At 43.5% G+C, this 23,622-nt stretch overlaps 1 protein-coding gene across 1 annotated transcript; it reads left to right on the top strand.

Annotated features, from left to right (window-relative positions):
• Positions 1 to 14,434: 14,434 nt before the first annotated feature.
• LOC309406917 (uncharacterized protein) lies at positions 14,435 to 15,596 on the top strand (the record flags this gene model as incomplete). Its single annotated transcript, XM_082002296.1, is given in 5 exon segments — positions 14,435 to 14,590; positions 14,594 to 14,757; positions 14,759 to 14,941; positions 14,943 to 15,174; positions 15,285 to 15,596. Coding segments are annotated over 5 exon segments (1,047 nt in total).
• Between the last annotated feature and the right edge of the window lie 8,026 nt (positions 15,597 to 23,622).

The raw sequence follows: 23,622 nt of genomic DNA, 5'->3' as shown, positions 1-23,622 counted from the left end.
AAGTGATTTTCTAGAACTATGTTTAAAAAAAGGGGGGATGGTTTTGAGAGATGATGTGAACTAACTGTCTTGGCATGTTTTAGTGATGGAGAAGCGTAATGATGTAAGAAATGGGAATGTGCACATCTGTAGTATTTTGCAAATTGTGCTGTTATATTTGACAGAAATGCGTGTGCACATGTTAAATTGTAGCTTTTTAATATTTAAGAGGAAGACTTCTCCTTTTCTCTTGTCAATAATGGCAATATACACATCACAGGCCACCTGCTTCTCAGCTTTCTCAGTCAAACACAAGGTACGTCTGTAATTTCCATTAAATACCTCAGTTACTTTGTCATACTAATATATTAATACCAGACTAACTTTTGTGCTCTTATTGGATTAAACACTCGAGAACTAGGTCCTCAGTGGGGTTTTCTTGCATTTATTCTACTTTTAAGATGATTTATTTTGTTGTTTACCATATGTAGTTTTAGCATGTCATTAATTGTAGTATTCTGACTTACCCTTAAGGAAGTAAAATGTGTTGCTATTTCTCTAAAAATTGCCAAATGTCAAAATATTTAATCTTTACCTCCTATCTTTATATAATACAGTGATTTAAGAATGTTAATGATAACCTTACCTTCAGACATACATTTCACGTATTTGATCTATATGCATTTATTTTAAAGAATTGTTTTTATTAGTAATTTGTTTTTTCACAATTAAAAATTACCATTCACTTAAAACCACACGTTGCCTTTGAGAGTAAAATTTAAAGTAGCGTAAGCTTTACTAATGTAAAGAACTCCACAAAACTTGCTAATCACATGATCTTAATAAATTAATTTTATATAGTTGCCAGTCAGATTGTTGAAATTGCTTTTTTGGATTTACTTATTTTGCACTCATGATAATTAGCTTATATATTTCTTACACTTTTATCAGGATTTAAAGCAAGTACTACATTTAGAAAACATTATGTTTATTCTATGACAATAACTGGTGCTATACAAGAATTTAAAAATCATCTCATGTCTTCTCTATAATGCTTAGGTGTATAAGACCTTATATTGCTGTGAATGTATAGTATTGAGTTATGGTACTACTTTGGGGTATTTTCATCAATCAGATATTTAAGATTTTGTATTTAGACACCACCCCACAACAGCAACAACAAAACAATGTAAATAGCTATTGAAAAAAAAAAAAGGTACTCTTTTACAATGAAAATGGTTTGCGTTTGTCCATAAACACTGATGTATGCACATCTTATGTGATACAGATTTCAGAATAAAGTTAATGTCTAACACATAACTGTACTTATTATTTATGACTAACAAGCAGGAAGGATTGGGCTAAAATTTTCTCTCTTTGTGGGGAATGTCCTTTTAAAAGAAAACACAGGACAAAACATGTGAAAGAAGCAAGTTCAGTTGTATCTAGTTGGCAAAAAATTATTGGCTTCAGTAACTGTATTGCATAAAGGAGGGACTATGCAGTCTGGCCCCATGTTTCTATTCCAATACCAAATGAGAATGATTGGAAAAAAAAAGAGTTTGTTCTTTAAGCCAGAATTGCCACCAGCTGTCCTAGTTCTTCTTTATTTTTTCCACACTTCCCTCATTTGGTTTTTATGTTGTTTATTTTTCAAACAGTGACCCATGGAGTTTCTGAAACGAGGTCTGCTCCTTGGGAACTTTTCCAGTTGCTCTGTGCATTGGTGCTCTTTCTGTGTCCCTTTGCAGGTGTCTGTCCCCAGGATCCTGGGGTTTTCAGGCCTCCTGCTAGAGAGCTGGGAACTGTGTCCTAGTTACACTAGCTGTGTTTGAAAGCAGGTTTCCAGCTCCAGCATCTCCAGAAGCCTGACAGGAAAAAGGGATGAATTCAATTGGATCCTATGAACTATTCCAGAGAAGCCCAAACCAAGAAGCTGTAAAATATTTCATGAATGAATCAACACTGATTCGTGATTCTGACAAATTTCTTTCCTTGTAAATTTTTCAACCATTTCTAAACTTTGCTTTTATGGTTTTCTGCATTCTTCCTTTATGTATTGGATCAGTTTCATAAGCGTTGCTGAGACTCATAACTTCTGTAAGTACTGTATGTGATTTACAAAGGATTCAAATTTTATGAAATTTGTCTCTAAATAACCCATTAATAAACTATAGTTTGAAAGGAGGGAAGCTAACGATTTTTCAGTGTTAAATGTATGGCTGATTGTTTCAATCCTTGATATTGCAATGAGGAGAAGAGTGCAGATAAATTGTTTTTCTCCCTCATACTTGCTTAAATACAGTCCAAAGTATATCCTCATTTAACTTACATGTTTTGTTCTGTTTAGAGGTTTTGATTTTTTTTTCCAGAAAATTTTCTTTCTCAAAACATGTGTTATAAATACCTATTTTAAAATACATGTTGAGCTTTAGAAGGAGTCTCAAAGCGTTGTAAATGTAGGTTTGAACAGTATTTGAAAACTCAAGCCCCTTAAATCAAGCTTAAGTGCATGGTCATCTTTGGGATTTGCCTTACTAAGAGGTATTCCTCACCTATAAATATTTTTTGTCTTCATTTAGCTATTATAAATGTAAGACATTTTCAGATAATAATTTTAACTGCCCCTGCTACAATTTCCATTAAAAATGTTTTTCCCCCAAGAGATCTTGTAACTATTTTAATTACCAATAAATTACTACCTTGTGGTAGAAGATTCCACTGTTTTTTATGTGATTTCACACTCTCTAAAATACATGTGAGAATGAACAATTCCACCTTTCCAGTCTCTGTTTAAAAATTCCTGCAGCAAAAACCTTGAAGGACCTTTTTATGTGGCTGTTATGAATCTGTCAATGGGTGACAACCACCCCTTTAGCCTAGAAACTTTGATTTGCAGAATGTTCTTCTCTCCCTTTGCAGAGAGAAGCTCTTTAGTTTCACCTACTGTAATGTTTGAAGAAGACTTTTAGCTATTATGTGAAGGGTCTTTGTGAACAACCTGAAAGTATGCCAGGACACCTTCAGCCTGGCATTATTTTAGTGGCTTCCTGTTCGGTAATATTTCAGTGTCTCTCATGCAAGTGGAATTGGCGACTGCCGTATTGCATCAGGCCACTGCAGTAATCTAGTCTAGGATCTGGTCTTTGCATCATTCTGTTTATTCATTTTTGGTCTAATGTAAATGATACTTTTGTAACTTGCCTAAAAGGCAGGAGTTTAATTACTGTCTTGTAAATCTGTCTTGTGTCTTAGCTGTAAGATCATTTAATTTAATTCTTCATTCTAATGCTAAGGTTGGTCTCGTTCTGATGTTGGCATTATGTAGATTAAATACATACTGGTTTTAGACACTAAAATAGGTACTGGGTTTTAAACTGGTAGAACTCAATTGTCATGAAATTAAGAGCTAAGAGTACTGGACAATCTGAGTTGCCGTTATCAGAGACACATCATTTGGTAAGCTTGACTGGGCAAGGGTGAGCCTCAGCATCAGACTCAGAATTAAAATCTCTGCAAATAGGTGCTTATTTGTGATCATATCTCATAAAGCTCATAAATAGTAACAGTAGTAAATTATTCACTTAAGTAACAGATACTCAATACTTTTTTTTTTTTAACAAGCTAGTGGAACAGGTCTAGGAAAAAAGCTGCTAAATGACAGTTCCACCTTTGTTTGGATAACCGCAGAGTGGCTGACGGTGGCTTGTTAGAAAAATGCGAGGTTGCGTCCAGTAAGGCTCTGAAGAGGTCTGCCTACACTTGGTATTACTTCATGCCTTCATTAACATGCTCTGGTTTGTGTGGGGCTCTGCAGGCATGCTGAAGAAGATTAAAATTTAAAATTATCTTGACAATTTGGAAAAATGACACACAATAAAATAAGGTATGTTACACACATATATGCAAAATTCTGGGGTAATCAGCTGCACAAATGTAGACTAGGATTACTGTTTTTTTGTGGAAAAGGAAGGATAAAGAATAAAGTCATTTTTGCTGGGGACATGGTGTCTTGATATCCCCTCATGGTATCTCCTAATTCTCTATTTCTTGATGCAAGAAAGTGAAAGGGCAAAGGCCTTGAAGATAAAAGGCCAAAAAAGAACAGATGACTTCTGAGATGAATAAATAGATCCACAAATGTTAGCAAAGTTACTTTTCTCCCTGAAGGTAAACTGCAGGACAAAGATTGGATAAATTAAAAGACCATTGTTGGGAATACAAAAATCCCCCAAATGAGTTTATTTAAATAAAAGATAATTAACCAAAAGACTGAGACCTAGAGAAAGATGTGGGGAACTGCAGTAGGCCACCAAACACGTAAGGTGAGATAGCTCATGAATGACTGAGTAACTTAGGCTGCATCTAAAATTGCAAGGGTGATGTAATTTGAAACGTCACAACTAGTCCCTCATGGTTTTTTATTTGTCCTGACCAAGGGACATATTGCAGTACCCTGTGCTTCACATCCCTACCCATACCACCTGCTCATCCCTCTGATGATAGCCAGGATGTGCTTTGGTCTGAGCCTGGCATGGGGACAGTTTAGATGTAGCTTTGGATGTCTAAACCAGTGCTGGGAGCATGGGGGATAATGGGAAAAAGCTAGACCTGTAGTACACAAATTGCTGTTGCAAATTATTGGAGGGAACAAGCACGTGGAAGGAAGGAAAGACAAGGGGAAAGAATACTAAAATGTATGTAAAAATTTTATATAGTTGTTTTAGGATCTAAAGACCAGGCCTACATAGTTTTTTCTCTATTTAAATTAAGAGATGGGTGCCATAGTATGGGGTCTGTAACTGATCATCAACCAGAACGTGGAGACTTCATTTGTAGTCAAAAGGGCTAGCTACTATTTAAGATTTTACTGTGGTTAATAGAGATAAACTAGTTGAAAATCTGAAGGTGGAAAGCAATCAAGCTGGAAGTTTTTAAGTATTTTAAGTATAACAACAGCCTATCCTCATGCAAAGGAAAGAGAACTGACAGAGCAGTGTGGCTGCATTAGGGGCTCATCAATGACCTGAGAAAAATCAAGTAAGAATACTGAAAAAAGTAGGAACAAAAAGGCAGCATGGTCGAGAACAAATATAAAAGAACAGCACAGCAAGTCAGGAACAAAACTGGACAGGCAAAATGCTATTGCCAGAAAGTGAAAATCCAAACAATAAAAATAGATTCTTAAATAGTTTTCTATTATACAATAATAAGAGTTCGTTCTCTGCTTACCAGGAGAGGTGAATAAATATCAGATGGTGCAAAAGCCTGAAGTGCTTGTGATTTTACACCCTGCCCTCTACGCAACGCGTATCATGATCGAAGTTAACCAGGAAACAGGAATGCGGGTCAGAATGGGAAGACTATCAAGATAATTAGATGTATTAGAACAGATTTATTCAGAATTTAATGTTCTAAAATAATGAGGAGCAAAACTGAAATAATCTTGGAATGATTATATTTGTGATTGAGGAGGAATGAGCGAGTTCCCAGAGAACCAGAAAATAATATTACTTATTAAAAGTGGGCAAGAGCACAGGAATGAGTGGAAAGGCAAGGTAAAGAAAATGACTTGGGCAATCAGCCGGATGAACTTCGATACCAGAAGAGTCACTGAAAAAGCTGTCTTAAAAATCTGCAAGCGTAGAGACTAATTTAGAAGGCTAACATGCATTTGTCCATAAAGGAATTTTTAAATAACCTAATCATCTGCTTTGCCAGGGTAACCGTCCCAATAGATAAAAACACACTATATTGTATGTTAAAGTCAATAGACCCCTTGACAACAGATCCACCTGACCTGATTATATATTAGGTTGCTAAGATCCGGATGATGGTACTGTAAGGTGGATACACAACTAGTTAATACATCGTTTCAAAGGGTAATTACCCGTGTTTGTTAAACTGTGAAGATAAATTGAGTGGGACATAGTAGCGGTAGGATTACCTGTACTTTAGGAGCAAAAAGCTGCTGTGGATCCCTCGGGGACAAGGCACAACACTCAGTAAGTGAAAGCTTTGGGTTTGTTGAACGGGTAGCAGCATTACGGTGGTGGGAACCCTGGGGCACCGATGCGGTGGAGCCCTGCTCGGGAGTGAAGCTCAGAGGAAAGCACTGGTTATCATACCATTACATATGCAATGTCCTGTTTTGCTTGTTTGCAAACTGATGTGACGCAAGTGCTGTTGTCCACATTCCGAGATCTGCAGCTGGCTTTCACCTTGGTGCCCGTGCAGGGGTATGTGCAGATAGGAGGAAGAAAATTTTCTTGGCTTACTCTAACAACAAGATAAAACGTGCTTGGGACTCTACATACTCGGGTGGGAAGAAGCGAACTATTCCAGGTTACAGTGACAAGACAAGACGTGCTTGGGACTCTCCATACGCTGATGGGGGAGGCAAACTATGCTGGGTTACCATAATAAAGTCTTCTCACACCCTACAGGTATTAGTACAAGCGGGGCCTGTATCCAGGTGTGGCTGGGATTTTCACTAATGAAATATGGGGGGCATGAAAAGCACATTTACACAACATACAAGATTAGAACTCACAATAATCAAGATGATGGTTTGAATTTACACTCCAAGTCTTAAATTTCTGGAGGGTAAATATGAAATTAAAAATAACTGCAGAACTTCAGAAAAAATCTCTGGGGACCATAATGGATCACAAACCAAATATGAATCCATATGTACAGTTGTCAAAAAGAAAAAAGGGGGGGAGGAAGACCTGAGATGTACTATAGGAGAGCCATATATGACAGAAGGTAATTATTTTGCTCTGTTTGGCACTAGTGAAGGAAGCATCAGTGGGAATACTTTACTATTTAGGCACTGCGCTTAAGATAGATACAGGCACAATAAAAGGGAATAGAGGACCGTAATAGAAATTATGTTTAGAAAACATAAACAGAGGAAGACTGAAAGAATTAAACTTATGTAAACAAGATTAGATCGAGCAGGACTGTGCGTGTAAAATGTTGTTGTGAAAAGTTGTAGTAGCTACAGAGTGAGTTTCCTCCATGCTCTGCGAAGCTGAAGTCAAGCAGTATTAATTTTGAAGTAAGAATGATTCTGTTTCAGTTTCTACATGGGAAAGCTTCATCTGGGGCACTGGAATAGGTTACTCACCTGTAACACACCTGCAGGATCCCTTTTCCTGTAGATTTGTAAGAACAGATCAGCTAAAACTGTCGTAAGTGCCCAGGCCCACTTGGTCCTGTTCCTGGGACCTTCAGTCCCCCTGTGTTCTCAGTAGATTGGACACAAATTCAGAGTTACCTGCAATCAGGGAATGCTACTAATTTGGTTATTAATTTTGTTGCATTCCAGTCACTTTAATTTTCAAGGTTTTATTTACATTTTTACACTGATACGTAGCAAAAGAGCAGGTGTTGCCAGGGTGTGCATTACTAGAACTTACGTAAAAGATAGAGGGATGCTGAATTTCCATTATATACATATGCTAATGCAGTGGAAAAGTGACTTCTTTCTAAAAGCAGCAGGGGGGTAAAAGCCCCCCATGCACAGCCATGTGTTGGGGGAGGGTGGAAAGCAAGTCTTGCCAGTTCTCTTAGACAGCCAAGAACTGAGTCACCATCCCTGGAGGTATTTAAAAGACGTGTGGATGTGGCACTTAGGGACATGGTTTGGTGGTGGGCTTGGCAGTGTTAGGTTTGCGGTTGGACTCGATGATCTTAAAGGTCTTTTGCAACCTAAATGATTCTGTGATTCTATCACTGCCTCAGCTAAACTTCCGCAACTTTGTCCCTTCCTTTGTGCAGCAGTTTCCTGGATGTGAAGTCTTAATATAACCAGGAGGTGGCACGAGAGACCCTTGCAGCCTTTTGGATGCGCATGCCGCACTGTGAGCGGTGCGTGAAAAGCGATCGGCCTTCCAGGTGTCTGCCTCAAATCTGCCCGTTAGAAACAGGCAAACACGAAATGGCAGAGATTTTTTTTTATACTCCATTTTTAAAACGACCATGTGTTTATATTCAGCTGCTCCCTTTAATCTTTGAGAAATGCATGCACACACAACTTCCTAAGTTTGAGTCTTAACGACCTTCTATCGATGTGTAATGCACTCATTTGTGTAAAACCTGCCAAAGGAAGTACGCTGCATTGCTTGCAGGAAACACAGACATTGAATGACACACTACGGGGGCAATGTTAAGCATCTTGCTTAACTACATTCCTGTCCTCACCCGCCATAGCCCAGCTTTTCCCTTATCAGTAAACTGAGAGGGGATGTGCACGTCTGTGCTCCCTGTTTTGGGATGCAGTGAAGGTAGACAGACAGCATCATTTCTGCTCTGTTGCTACAGTTCTGCATCCTGCCAAAGTTATTCTCTTCCTCAGCTGATAGTAACATTTTCAGGATACTTGATGGAAGTGACTGGGAGGAAGTAAATAGGAAGAAACCATGTGTAGTGAGGAATACAGAAGAGGGGAAGAAATAACTAGAAATATGAAATGGAGAAGAGCCTTGAAGTCAGGAAAAAAAAAAAGGTAACATTTATTTCCGTTTAATTTGCACAGACTCATTTTGGAGCAGTAGAAAGATCTGATTTATATTAGGTGTAAGTTAAGGGAAGGAAAAGTCAGTAAAATATTTTCACTGCTGGGACCAATGCATTTCAAAGCAGGATTGTATGGCATAGACCAGGACGGGCACAGAGCGTGATAGATGACCCAGGGCTGCCAGCTGTGATAGCTCATTCTCCTGCTGACTCATCATGCTCAAATGCTAACTCTAAAAGCAAGGAAGAAAATTATTCATTTTTAAGGAGCTGAAAGTGAAATGTTACTTTCAAGAAAGATAAATGCTCTGGTCATAGTATAGCTAAATTTCTTTAGAAGGTATTTGTGGGAAGCAAAAAGTAAAAATAATGGAACATTTCTGATTTAATGCATTCTTAGTTTTATATTTAACAGGTTGTTAAATGTAGCTTTAGAAGTAACCATCATGAAGAATGTTATCCTTCAGCAAAGACTGACAAAGAAAAAGGCCTTGAACTAAAATGTGAAATAGGCCTCTCTGTTAGGTTTTGAAAAGATTTCAGGGTGTCTAAGTGTGACATTTTGTGCTTTTGATCAGATTGTTAGATCAAGTAATCTGAACAATTACTAATACCAGTGGGATTTATGTGAATTTGCATAGCTACATTATTCTCTGTAGGTACACCTCATATCCCTAGATAATTCATATTTTTAACACAACCCAGATCCTAAAGCATATTTATGCACATAACAGTTAATCCCTATCTACTTTGGAAAATAAAAACATTTCTAAAGCCCCTTTTCATGCTGCTTCCTTTCTACTAATAGTTTTAAAAGTCTGATTACTAGTCCAGACAGAATTAAACCAACTACAAACTTCTGAGCCGTTTTGTTTGAGTAGTGTCCATAGAGATCTCTCTCAATGACAGTATGATAGCAGTGAGTGCTGAAGAAGGATTTATGTGCCTGAAACTTGGCTGGTTTTCCAACTAGAATAGTTTGCCTAATGACTTTTTTTTTTTAAATTAAAAAAATTCTGCTGGTGAAACTTGCTTCTGTAACAACAGTGTTTTAAAACATGTTTTAAATGTGGTCCTGATTCATATGAACTTCGACTTCTTTTTTTAATATGTTTAAATTTGGGTAAGGAACTCTGAAAAACATAATACATTTAAGTTTTTTCTGTCTTAATATTTACAGCATCTCTCTGTAGAATATATATCTTTTTAAAACATTTCACCAATTCTGCTTAGCTGCTGGTAACAGCTTTATGGTAAGGAGCCATGGGAGCTCTTGGCATTTTGAGTGCTGTGTTGATTTATATCAATTCCAATTCCAAGCGTTGTCACTCTGTTTATTCCAGGCCCTCCTGGTATTTCTGCACATATGGTCTTTTCATTCCTCATGGAAAAGTAGCTCTTATTCTGTCGAAGAGGAAATATTATAATAATTGATAATAAAGAGATTGGTTAGAGGCCATTTGTAATGATTTTAAGTCCCAAAGAGTAACTTCTCAGAAATTAGAATGGTTGGATAAACATGCCAGGGCAAAGACCATATAAATTGTACAGCAGATGCCAGCAGCCCTTGCTTCACTGGGCAGACCCTCACAAGAAGTCTGCATGTCCACAGATGAACATGCATGCTCCTGTGTGTCATAAGATGCCTTTTTTAAACTCTGAATTGCATCACCACCCAGCTGTTCCCAAGGACCATGCGTTCACTGTACTCGTCTCACAGGACCCTCCGCTGTTTTGAGAAAGGGTCACCTGCTGCTACAAAATGACAGTCCCCCTCCTTTGGTCTTGTGTAGCCCCACTGCAGCAAGGTCAAACAGTGGCAGTTTTCTCCAGTACCTGTGGTGACCGTAAGGTACTTGGCAGTCCTCAGCTACTCTCTCTTCAGTTCCTTCGAAGCTTCAGTGAGAAGGGGATATCTCAGAGCACATCCTGCCCCTCTGCAGGGCTCTGAACTGGGGCAGAGCTGGCCTTTGGGCTGGAAGACATGGAGCAGCAACTAATTCTCAAAGGCTGGGCTGTTATCCCAAAATAAATCTCTTATCAACTGCCTAGTAGGCATCCAAGCAAGACTAGCAAATTCTGCAGAACCTGAGGCCAGCGTTGTGTGTATACATTTCTGCAAAACTGCTTTGCATATAAGCACAATTATCTTGATCCCATCCCACCTGTCCCAGCCAGACGTCTGTAAAGCTACTTCTTGGCCTCTTTGAATGCAGCTGCCGCTCACAAGAAATACAGGGGTCGGTGTTAAGTGACTAATCTCAACTCAGTTTTGAGTCTCCTGGATGCTAAAACGTTCCCTTCTATATCACGTCCCACAGAATGGCCTGGCCTGGCCTGGTGTTTGGCATTATGATCCTCAGTCTCCTTTGGTCTTCAGGAAGCTGATGGCCCTTATTTTCAAGGGCAAGGTGTTGTCCCCAGAGAGGGCAGCTGTGTATTGTACAAACACCTGCATAAGGTATTGTCATTATCTTCAGCAAATGGATCTTCAGACTTCTGCTAGCGGCAGTCATGTTGGTATGTCTGAGCTGTTTGTCTCTACCTCCATGTAGCAGCAGAATGAAAGGTCCTATCTGTTCCTTCTCTAGTCTGACAAATTACTGAGAACTTTAGCATGAGCACGATTTGCCAGTTTCTAGTGGCAATATCACTTGATTTTAAAGATGGCATTTCTGAATCGCAGTTTAGCAGGAGGTTTTCAAACAAACACCTAATGAATAATACATAGAAATAGAAAGAAGGCAAATTAAGAATTTTAGATAAAATTAACTAGCAGCTGTTAAATATTGTAACAGTCATTACATCCAGAAGTCATCTGCCATCTATCCAGGATACTTATACATTTTATGTTTAATGGAAATGAGATTTGGTTTAACCTTGTCACAATGTGATCAATTTGTGTCTCTGAGAGCTCAGCATTTGACACCATCTTTCTGATGTGACATTTGCCCCCACACAATGCAATTAATAAGCCAGCAGTGTATAAAGATGTAATTTGCAGCTCAGATGGTAAAAATGTCTTAAAGTCTGTAAAGAGCTGTGTGACAGATGTATCAGTGGATGCTAAAACCCGAGACTTTCTATTTTTTAAAGCACCATCATATGTCATGTGTTCTTTTTGTCCTATCCAACAGCTTGCCAAGTGCCTTATTCACTGACATAAAATAAAGCTGGAAAAAATAACATCATAGAAACAGACTGGTTTATGCTTTTAAAAATAATATTTGTATATAGATATGTAAGGAAATATGTTACGTGTAAGTATGTAAGTAGCATATAAGTATATTATTTATATTTATATTATTTATATGTGTATATAATACTATGTAGGAACTAAGAATGGAAATAGTTCTGGGCACAAGGGACATATTTATCTCCTTGGGATGGGATCTTGCCCCATCTGTGATGCAGAATGCTGTTAAAGTAAATTGAGAAGGAAGCTTGTAGGAAAGTTACATTTCCTTTTTCTCATGTTCATGAGAATTTAGTCCTTGAGGACTGTAATTTGCCTGACTCCAAAGCAGGGCTGGCAGGATTCTGCAGGCAGGTAATGGTGCTGGTATTCCCAGTTCTGACTGAAGAGGCTGCTGCCAGGCCACATGTTAAATACAGTTGACTCAAGGGACTTGTCATTTAGTAACTCAGTTAACAGAGCAGATCCCTGTATGTCTTCTCACCATCCCCTGCCTGCTTAGTCTGCTCTGTGAAATATATTGCCACCAGAACTGGCTAATGCTCAGAAGTTCTGGTATTTTGAAATATTTTCTCAGGTTTGTGACGGGGTAGTCTTCACATCTACCTAATGGAAAGTGTAGTTAAGAATCTCTGCTTGGAATATTTGAAGTGGGGTGGGGAAAAAGGGGGGGATTTTTTTACAAAATAGAGGAAATTTTAAAAAAATCTTGTACAGTTCAGTCAAGTAAACTTTCTAAACTTTCCATTGTTAATCAGAAAATACTTGGGAAGGATACATGGATGAAGTTTCAAGTAATTAGATATCAAACACTTTGATAGAATGAAAAATAAAATATATGTCCTGCAGGGCTTTGTCCATGCTAGAGATGTTTGTGGCCTTTTTTAGGTAGGTAGGAGATGTACAAGAGTCATTAATGCATTTGTTTAATACATTTTTACACGAGTTCCCTTCGTTTCCTCCAGGAAACTTCTTTAGTGGGCTCAGGCTATTGTTGCAGTGCAGGCTGCAATGTTGATCCTTACCTACACAGGCCAGAAACAAAGGGCTCCAGGAGGGTTCTGGTCATGCCTGGTTGTGATTCTAGATCTGTTATTAGCTACTTTTTAATAAAGGTGACAATAGTGTTTGTGGTTTTGTTGGTTAGAGACAATTAAACTCTTGAACAGTGGCTTCACTGGTAGAGTAGAGGAGGCCTCAGACTATGCAATGAGAATGAACAAGCAGGGAGAGAAAGAGCTTAGAAGGGGCTCACAAGTCAAACTTGAACATGGTTCAATGAAACAATTTTCTAGTAGGCAGAAAATGGATCTCGTGATGGATGGATGAATATAGCAACATATTTTGAGCAAACAGGAAGTTGAAATGTTGGTTTTAGGAAAAGATAGTTGAAGAGGGTTTGAATAAAACTTTTTACTGCATTAATATAAAGAAAAATATATATCTTTATAAGATTAAAATGGAATACTTTGAAATATTTAGATGTAAACTAAGAAGGAGGGTGTCAGTCTTCAAGCCTCTGCCTCACTGACAGTCTAAGAAAAAGATAGAAGCATGGTTACGTTAACTGTCATCACAGAGAAAGTGAATGCTGAGAAATCCAGCAGGTGTGGCAGAATAACAGAGCAAGTCACAAGGTAAATGGACAGTAGAGCAGTGGGTAGAGGTGAGTGTAAAATAGAAAGCAGGAACAAGGATGGACAAATCAGACATGCAGTCGTGTTTTCTGGAGGCAGACTGATACCAAACAGGGGTGTGATAGGAGTTATCAGTGGTGCAGTAGACACACTCTGTTCTTACACAGGAGGGGAGGGTAGTAAGGGGAAGGAATTCATGGTTACCCTGCTATGAAAAACTGCCCGTAAAGCACTGGGAACCTTTTCTCAATACACTGCAGAGGCATTACTGCAGCAGCCAAGTGTTCCTGGTGCACACAAAACATAAAGATGGATGGGAACACTTCTGAAAGACGTGCATAAAGTAATAAGAGGAAAGAGAGGGAGAGTAAGATAGCAGAGAAACCTGTGTGACCTGCACAGCTGCAAGAGATCTGGGAGGGAAGATACAATGTTAATTCTGTAACCCCAGCAGAAATCTCAGCAGATTGTTAATTCTAAGGCAATAATTGTCTTTTTCTGATTCTTTAGTCCAGGCAACATACTTTATATAAGCGTACAGAAGCCAGTTGATTCGTACAGCCCAACAGCCTTGACTTTGCCTTTTTCTGTTTCACAACCTTCTCCTCCAAACACCTCACCCTACACCTTATAACCTGATGCTGCAGTCCCAGGAGAATGCAATGGGTAAATTTATCCACTTGCTTGCCTCAGGCTGCCTCGGGAACAGTGTTCAGCCCAGAGAGGAGCAGGCCTGAGAAAATCTCTTTAGATCATGGATCTCCTGCTTGAAAAGGAGAGAAAAAGTCAGCCCTAGAGGAAGGGTGATCGGGAGCACCAGCGTCCCCTCTCCCGCCAGCGTCCGCGGACGGACGCCGGTCCCTGTGCGCTCCCCCGGGGTGCATTCCCCTGCGCCGTTTGAGGCCGCTCAGCTCTATAAATGCCATTTGCATTGGGATAGGATGTAACAAGAGCTGTAAATCACTGGCGGCGGAGTGAACTCCTCCAGGGGCAGACACGGCGGAGCCGAGCCTCCGCGAGCTGTGGCAATGTGTGAACGGTATCTTTTGTTGGGGGGGGAGGACTGATGGCAATTAGATGATACTTATCTGGCCCTTTGATGTGTATTTACACAAACAACGTTTTCCTCCGGGACTTGTGGTATAAAGGAGGAGCCGTGCTCCCCGAGACCCTCCTTCCCGGCATCTTCGAAACAAGGCAGGATGACCAAGGCCCCTTTCTCTGTGGAGTGGTTGTCCCAGAGCAGCCAGGCCCTTAAGAGCCCCACCGACGGCTCCCCGCACCGAGCGTCCTCCGTGGGCCACCGGCGCGGCTCCAGTTCCAGCCCCGACTTGAGCGAGCGGAGCAAGGAGCAGTCCGCCGGCCCGCGGGCAGGGAGAGGCGGCAAGAGCAGGGAGCGCTTGGCGGCCCCCGCCGCTGCAGGTAACCGCGGTCTCCGCGGCCGTCGGGGCATCCCGGCGCCGTCGCGCTGGGAGGAGGAGGAGGACGGAGGGGCCCTGTGCCACCCCCAGCGCCCCGGTAAGGCGCAACTGTGCAGTGGCCACCCGCCAGCGAAGGAGGCCGGCGGGCACCCCCGAGGTTCCCGGGCCCGCCTGACCCTTTTCTCCCCTGTCCCCAGGAGCAGGCGGGCGGCCGTGGGGAGCGGAGCAGACCCCGCCGGAGGAGGGTCCTGAGTGCTCGGGCCCCGAGGAGCCCGGCGGCAGGGGCGGCCGGCGGCTGCGCACGGCCTTCAGCGCCGAGCAGCTCAGCACCCTGGAGAGCTCCTTCCAGCGGCAGCAGTACCTGGGCGCCGCCGAGCGCCGCCAGCTGGCCGGCAGGATGCGGCTCTCGGAGGTGCAGGTGAGAGCGCGGCGGGGCCACGGGCAGCAGCGTGGGCCATGGCGTGGCCTCGGTGCCCTGGTGACCTCATCTCTTTCTCCTTCCCTCCTGCCCTTTCCTCCTACCCCTAGATCAAGACTTGGTTTCAGAACCGCCGGATGAAGCTCAAGCGTCAGCTGCAGGAGCTGAGGACGGAGCCTTTCTGCAGCCCCCCTCTCCCTTACGGACCTCAGAGCGGCGTGGTGTCCTTGCCGCTCACATACGTGGCCCGGCCACCGCCTCTGCCCCGGCAAGGGGCTGCCGCTGGGGGCTTCACGTTGGCGGCGCTGCCGGCACCCACCCTGGACCTCAGCAGCGCCTGCAGAGCACAGCCTGTGGGCTTTTGGGAAGCACCCTGCTTTGTAGGGTGCAGGGATCCCAGAGCTTTCCTGCTGGGTGTCTGACCCTCTGATACAGACTATGACTAAGGAGGATTTGCACTACCGACAGCTACCTGGGCTGCCCTTGTCTGTAACTGCCTGGTGGAGTTACGATGCAGCACTGACCAGAATATTTTACAGAGACATACTGGACAATCTCAATCATGGACTTCAGGCCCCTGCGTTTATAGGCAACGGTGTAAAACAGAAACACAGTGGGACGAACACCAATATGAATGGAATCTTTTAATAAACCTAAACTTTTCCAGCTTTCATGTGAATTCCTTCCACAAGGACTGTAGAGCTATTTATCCTGACCCTAAAAGAGAGCTCCTCTTCATTAAAAGAAGCATAGAGTCCTTATTCTCTAGATCTGTTCTGGCCCCCTACAATTTACTGAGGGTGAGTGCAAAAAAGCGTGAATTACTCCCTGCCCTTTAAAGGAGGTATCCAAGCCCTTAGCTACTTCCTAGATGGCACTTTGTCAAGTGGGACTGTGCTCTTAACCAAATATGTGGATACACCTGTTACTAATACTTAATACTGGGCTTGCTATAGTAGCGGAACAGATGCTTTCTGTTGGAGTCCTTTAATTAAAGTGTAAAATATGATTTAAGATGTAAAAAGTTACTTTCTAAATAAATATGTAAATATATCTTCACGCTTTCATGTTGCACATGAAAGCCTCAGCAGATTAGTAAGGGCCTCTTGCCTAAACAGATCTTGGAAAGGATCTAGCCTTGAAATTTATCAACCAAATAGTATCTTGGCATCTCACATGCACCTCATGGGGTATAAGGGTGATGATCAAAAGAAACGGAACATTCCAAAGCTGGTTTTCCCTTAAGTGGTAGTAAAGTTTGTTAGGCGCTTTTTAAAATTTGAATAATGCTCTAGAAAACTTAAGATCAAAATGGCCTGATTTCAGGCTAGAGAAAGGGCTTTGAGAAATGATCCTTTACTGATGTAAGTTGCCATAAATCTTTCGAAGTCAATTGTCAACTAACATGAAAAGAGCAATAAAAATTTCCATCACTTTAGAGTTGTTCTCGGGGGTTATTAGAAGATTTCCGGCACACTTGTAATCTGGGCTCATATAATGAATGGTTCCCTGTCAGTCATCCTTGAACGCACCTATTTTCTTTTGTATACAGAGGCCAGTCTGCCACTTGAATACACTTGCCTGGTAAAAAGCAACATTATGTGCCGCTGAAGGCTGTGGCCTTTGATTTTCTGAGCAGCTGTCACATTTGGAAGTCTTCTTAATTATTTTGTAATCCATGCTGTATTTTTCTAGACTTTTGAGATTTTAGTATTTACTTGCAGTTGCACAATTAATGTGGCTCTAATGCAAGAGTTTCAGAAAACTAATGAGGGTTCACGTGCCATCAGTCTTGTTGAGATCTCTTCAGGAATATGATGCAGTTTGGGATTAAGGAAATTTGTTGACACGAGATAAAAATTCCCATTGAATGGAGGCTTATTTCTCAAAGTCAGGTATTACTAAACGGCTATATTGATTGGAAGAAAAAAAAAATATCTGCAATTCTCTCTGACTCTTTCAAATGTCATTAGGGAACCGGGATGTTTCCAGAAAGCTCTGGAATGGCGATTATTTGTCACTGCTCTAAACCAGTGACATTTTTAAAATAGCAAAACAGTCAAGACTAATAAGTATACAATTTACCTAAATAAAAAATAAAAGGTCTTAAGCTTAAGACTCGATTTGGCTATCCCATTTTCAAGGGGATAGTGGCTGAGAAGTTAGATGATCTCCTTATAATCTTGTATGGCGGCAGATGAGAACCCCAGCTCTCCTCCAAATGCTTTGCTCACCCCGTACAAGAGGAACAGTAGTAGCCCCTGGAGCTGTTGGAATCCAGAGCCGGCGGGACCGGGGACGGGGGGATGGGCAGCACCACCGGAGGGGACCGGCCGGGCCCGTGGCTGCCCGCAGCGCTGCGGGAGCCCCCCAGCCCCGGACCAAATGTGGGAAGGGGCACGGGCACCACCGCAGCTGGGCCCGGGGAAGTGAGAGAGAGATGAAAGGGAGGACAGAGGGAGAACAAAGTGCTCCCACCCGGGGGACAGGGTTTGTGCGGGGGCGGAGCCCACCCCCCCACCACCGACGGATAATAAGGGATAGGCAGGAGCACGCCTTATCCGGGCTTCCAAATATCCCGGGTGAGCTGTCTCGCGGGGGTGAGCCCTGCTGGGGTGTCTGCCCCGTCCTCCCCCCCGATCTACTCCGGGGCCCACGGCTGGTAATGGGAGCTGGGCACGGAGCCGGCCTTACGCGGTGTCTGCCGCACCCGAGCACGGCTCGACTGAGGGCCGGCGGTATTCGGAGGGGTGGGGAGCAGTTCCCCCTCCCTGCAAAGGTTTAGAGCAAGCCAGGGACTGCCGGAACAACACGTAGTGTTGCAATCTTTGCCACGATTTAAGCCCACGGTGGTCTTGCGGACCACGCGGGGACAAGCAGGGCTGCGGAGCCGGGCGGCACCGGCCGTGGGGCAATCTCGGGGGCGGCGGCTTTGCTTGCGGGGTGCGCGTGTGCGGGTCCCTGTGTTCTTGCTAAGGCAGGAAGGCTTCGTGCCAGGGGCGCGGGCTGGTGAGCGGGGCTAAGGGGATGTCCCAACTCTGGGCGCATGAGCTGCAGAACGGCTGGCGAGGGAGAAGCCGGGCTCTGCTTGAAAAGGTGCTAATGATCACTTAACATAATGACTGCTTGGCCACAGGTACACTCAACAAGCACAAGAAATGCCTTGCCAGTGGTTTGGCGGCGCTAGCTTGCAAATATCGTCCTGTTTCCCCACAATTGCTCAAATGAACGTGGAGGTGACGCTCACTTGGGCCGAGTCCCTAATGGTAGCAGGTTCCTCCGAATATCTACGTGATAATTCCTCTTCTGCCTGCAAAAGTCAGCTTTCTCTAGGAGGTAACTACTACATTCCAGTGGTCTGGAAAACTGTATGTGGAATCATCTAATTTTTGCTAAAGCTGTCCAATTCTGCTACTAAAGCGTGGTTGCAAGTTTCCCCTTTGATCTGGGAGAAGGAAACTCAGACATCCCTTCCTGTTTTATCCCTGCTTGTTTGAGTTTCTCCTCCACTGCATTTTACCCCGGGCTGTAATAAAAGGTGCACCAGTGTCAGCGCAGGACCCCCTCCCACGGGCAGTCCCTCGCTGGGGAGCAAAGCGATCTTGACAGGGGCACCGCACCGGCGGCATGCCCCAGGGCCGGCACCAGCCCCGTCTCTGCTCAGCAGCCCTGCAGATAACCTCCCGGGCTGCTCCACCAGCGCGGCCGGGAGCCACCTTCGTTCCTAGCACTCCCCTTTTGTGTCTTTAATCGCATCACAATAACCACCAGTACCGGAATGCTCTCCGGCAAGACAAAGCGGTGTCTGCAAGTCAGCTACAACTGGGAACGAAGAAGAAGAAGAAAAAAAAAAAGCTGAGTCAATTAGCTGGGGAGGAGCAGCTTAATGCTTGTGCGGTGAGACTGTTGGAGTTCCCGGCCTGGCGGCTCTGGAGGAAGAGGTCGTATAACCTGGAAACTGGGCTCCCCGGGGAGGAAAAGGGGGTGGGAGGGGAAAATTGACAGAGCACTAGCTTCAAAGCCTTTCTCCCCTGCAGCGTGGGGAGAAACATGATTGAATTAGCACCGCAGCAATGGCAGGGAGCCGTCTGTAGCCCCGCGCTCGTTAACGCCTGCCCCAATTTGGCGAAAGCAGACAACGGGGGACTGGGAATAGGGTCGGGGTATTCCCCCCTGCAGCTCCCAGACACAGTGGAGCCACCCCAGGGACCTCTTTACAAACCAGGTGTAGTTATTCGGCGTTCTGTGCTAATCGGGAGAGATCTCGCACTGGCAGGCCATTACATCTAATTGCTGCCCATTATCTCTTTCTTTGATACGCAATTAGATGACAATTAACTTGATAAATCCCACCGAAGCGGGGGGAAAGAAGAAAGAGGAGAGATCTCTTGGTCCCGACTTGTACTGTGTGCAGACTTTACTACTTTTCCTTTATAGCTGTCTCTTAAATTCCTAGGCCTCGACTTAGTGTTATCTTCTAATGGTATTTGGTAGGGAACAACTCCCAGCAGCTCTTTGGTATTCAGGTAGGTTAAGTGCTTTAATTCTTGTTTTAGTGCTTAGTTATTCTGCCGGGGCAATTCTGAACAACTGTGGAGGTGTCACAAGTCCTCAGGCAACGTGGCGATGGTGTGCATGGGAATTCAAGTACTGTTTTGTTTCGAGCTAACCTTATCTAGGCGCTTTGTTCATTAGTTGCGCAAAGAACTGAGTGAGATTTCCCTGATAAACTGTTTTTTAATGCAAAGCGCTTGTTTGCTCCCACAGTTGCTGAATAGGAATCTCTGGGCTCGCAGCGTGTGATCCGGGAGGGAAGAGGGTGCAGCGCTGGCGGGTGAGTCAGTAGCATTTGTTATTTATGGTGTGTTAGCCCGCATTGTTCCCGTGGGCAAAGGAGCGACTGGGTGATGGCCCTGTTAGTGTTCCCGGGTACTTCAAACAGAAAAGCATCTATTCCGCAACAATCGATCTCGTTGATGCCTAATTGACTACCTAATAGCACCTATCAGGACATCAAAGGAGGCGCTGAATAACCTCGTTAGCATTTCCAAAGGGGAGCAGCGGAGGGTACAAACAGCGATCAGTTGTCCCACCGGCCGCCCGGGGAAGGGGCAGGGAGCCCAGGCCCGGGGTTCTGTACGGCCCCGGCCGGAGCCGGGCAACGTACCTTGTCTTGCCTGTGCTTCCAGCAGCGCTAACCTCGTTCCCTGTAGTAAGTCAGCTTGTTTTTCGCTGAAGGGCTGCCACACCGCCTCGGGCTCTCTCCTGCTGCCTATTTGGTGCAGCTAAACATGGTGGGGTGTTGGGGTTTGGGTGTTTTTCCCCCGGGGGGTGGCATTGCAGTTGTTCTTATGCATCCTCTATCATCCGCTTCTCCATTTTTTTCAAGAAGACTTTGAAATATCAGAAATATCGGGGCTTTTCAGAAAGAAAAATGAGAGCTGCCTATGATGGAGCCAGTAATTTAGTAGTCCAGCAGGTCTGGTGACCTAGTACATCAGCTCTTAATCCATGAGAACTGCTATGATAGTTTGGTATACTGTTTTTTTTCATGGACTAGTTCTTACAAACATGGCAAGTAGAAGGAAGGTTTGGAACCTGAAGATTTGCCCAATTATGCTAGAAATTATTTTTCTTGAGAAGGACTATTCTTGTTTTTTCCCATTTGTGGCCTTTTTTTCTTATGCTGTCACACAGACAGGTGTGATGTTGAAGGACTTGGCACACCAACAGCATTCTTGGGGTGTACAAGCACTTCAGCTTCTAGTAAAGGGTGAGCTGCTAGTAACTGGTGCAGGAAACATTGCAGCCTAGAAAACAGGCTGAACATTCCCCCCAACAGTACCTCTGTGCATGTAGAGCTGCTACAGTCTTGCCTGTCTTTGTGGGCTTTACATGTTGTGTGTGTGCACAAAGTCCTAAAAGAAATATTCCCACGGTGGACCAGTGGGATAAATCTACCATTTGTCCCTAGAAGTCTTGTAGAGTTCACATGAAAAGAGCACTTCATTGTGATGACCTTAGCTGTAATTCTCACATCCTGGCATTAATTACTGCACCTTAACGGCCGGGTACCATAGTGAGTTACAAGTGCACATAAGTTATCAGTATGTTTCTTGAAGCAAACATGTTTCTCATGGTTGTAAGGCTTGCATGCAAACGCAGAACAATAAATATTTTGAAATATGATTTGGTGAAATGGGTCCACTCTGTTCTTAATATAAATCATGTAAGAAAAATACTGTAGAATCTTGGAAAATACATGTATCCACAAGTTCTGGATATACAGAAGTCTACATGTAAAGTCATTTATTTCCCTAAAAAAATAAGATTTATTTTTGATTGTGGTTATGTATCAATTGAATGACACAAAAATTTCAAGTGATACAAAAGAACTGAGTGGAAGTAAATTTATGCCTCTTATAAGCACCATATTTCTGCAAGGTGAGGGGAGGATTTAACTGTAGCTGCAGAGCCTCTATCCATCCAAGGTCCAGGGTCACCCAAGCTTTCAATATTCTCAAGCTGCCACCTTTTTCTGATGGGAGCTACAACAGCCACATAACACCTCCCATCCCTTCCCCATCTGTTCCAGGGTTTTGTGGTCCACAGATGTGGCTATGTTCATCTGGTGGGGGTGGGTCCTAGGGTTGGGTATAAACAGCTTATTCAACATGCAATTCAGATTGGATTTTAATTAAAAAAAAAAAAAAGAAGGAAGAAGTCAATTTTCATTGACTTTCGGCAAACGGGGACAGGTCAGCTGTTTCCCTGCGGCCTCAGTCAAATGACAGGGGAAATGGCAGCAGCTATTCAGGGGTACTAACAGTTTCTCTCTGTAAGATACATAACGTATAAATGCAAATGTGCATGCTGCTTTCTTTGGACACAGCACTGAATGGTCATCTCATGCCTCATTTAATTTCGGCAGTAGGGATGAAGTGTCTCTCCTTAGACAGTAGTCCCTGGGTGTCACTGTGTGCCCTGGGTGGGGGGACTGCAGGGCACAGAGGACCCTGGGCTGCCTGGCTTGGCATAGGTTTCCTCTGCTGGAGAACAGATGCAGAGGCTGCCCTGGGGGGGAGCACCCTGCTTGCTGGGCACCTGTGTGCTCAGCTTAGGAGCTCCTGAATCCCAGTGGTTTTCAGGTACTACCTCCAAACTTAGTTTTGGCAAGGCAGTCAGGCTCTGCAGATAGTACACAATGCATTACAAGGAACAACTTGCTATAGGTGAATACCCTGAATTTCTCTGCTTGGATTTGCCCACACATGGGGTTGTTCAGAAATGGCTGCTCTGAAATAAGATGGAGAGAGTGATTATGGTGTGTTTGCTCCAGGAAAAAAGGGACCATACACAGGTGGAATAATCCAGGAATAGTTATTAAATCCATAAATTACTAAAATTAATGTGCAGGCACTGAGCTCTTTTGGGGAGCAGTGAGTCACCTATCCCAGTTTGACTGAAATGTGTCTAGGAAATGCTATGGGGTTTGAACACTCCCCTGTTATGGTGGTTTTGGTTGAGTCAGTGGCACTCACAGGTGTTCCTGACCCTGGGAGGCAGTCTGGTCTCCAGCTCAGTATTCAACTGCTTGGGCATTTACACTGGATTATGTATCTCAGCCAAAATGACAGTATTGTGCCAGTGGTAACTGGTAACTGAACCTCCATTAGTGGCTGTGCCCAGCACCCCATAAGGACCAGGCCGATCTCTCTATCAGGGCTGTGTAGGCAAGTGCAGCCTCTCCCATCCCTGTTCTTAGGGTCTCGTGTTGCAAGCGAAGCCCCAGGAGGAATCAAGTTCCTGGGCTCTGTGGGCTTGGTAAGGTGTTTGCATTGCTCTAGTGCCCGGGCTTTATCACTCCCCTGGGGCTGGAGCTGAGATAAGCTGGTGCAGGAAGGGTTGATAACGCACTGTCCATTCTGGTGGCCATCAAATTTACGGGAACCCTTGAAACAATGAAAATAGGTAGCACGAATATGATTTTCTCCCCTGATCTCTCATTATAAATTGGGGAGTTTTGAGGAGCGTTGTTTTGGTTGGGGTGTTTGACTTATTTTTAAAGTATTTCTTTTTTTTTTTTTTTAGAGAAAGAAAACTCAGACCTACTCTTATGTGTGAGAACCGAAATTATTGCTCCATTCCTAGAAAGAAACAAGCTCCTGCCCAGCTAGACCCATGTTTACGGTGCTCACTTTCTTTCAGTTGTGCATCCCAGAGGGTACCCGGAGGAGTCTAGTGGAAATTGAGGTCCTGTCAGTGCATTTACCCACTTACAAGGATGGCGATCGCTTCCCCTGGTCTTTAGGAAGCATCGAGGGTTAGAACGTATGTTATCCAAGCATTGCTACTGCCAGTGGGGTCGCGGACGGTGTGATCTTTTTCACTGGGGTGGTTAAAAGCCGAGTGTAAGTCGGACACAAGAAGAGCCCGTACACAGGCTGA

Source organism: Phaethon aethereus (assembly GCF_964289735.1).
Source record: "Phaethon aethereus genome assembly, chromosome: 7".
NCBI classification, from domain to species: domain Eukaryota; kingdom Metazoa; phylum Chordata; class Aves; order Phaethontiformes; family Phaethontidae; genus Phaethon; species Phaethon aethereus.
Note: the sequence above shows the minus strand (reverse complement) of the source record. Positions and strands in the feature narration are given on the sequence as shown.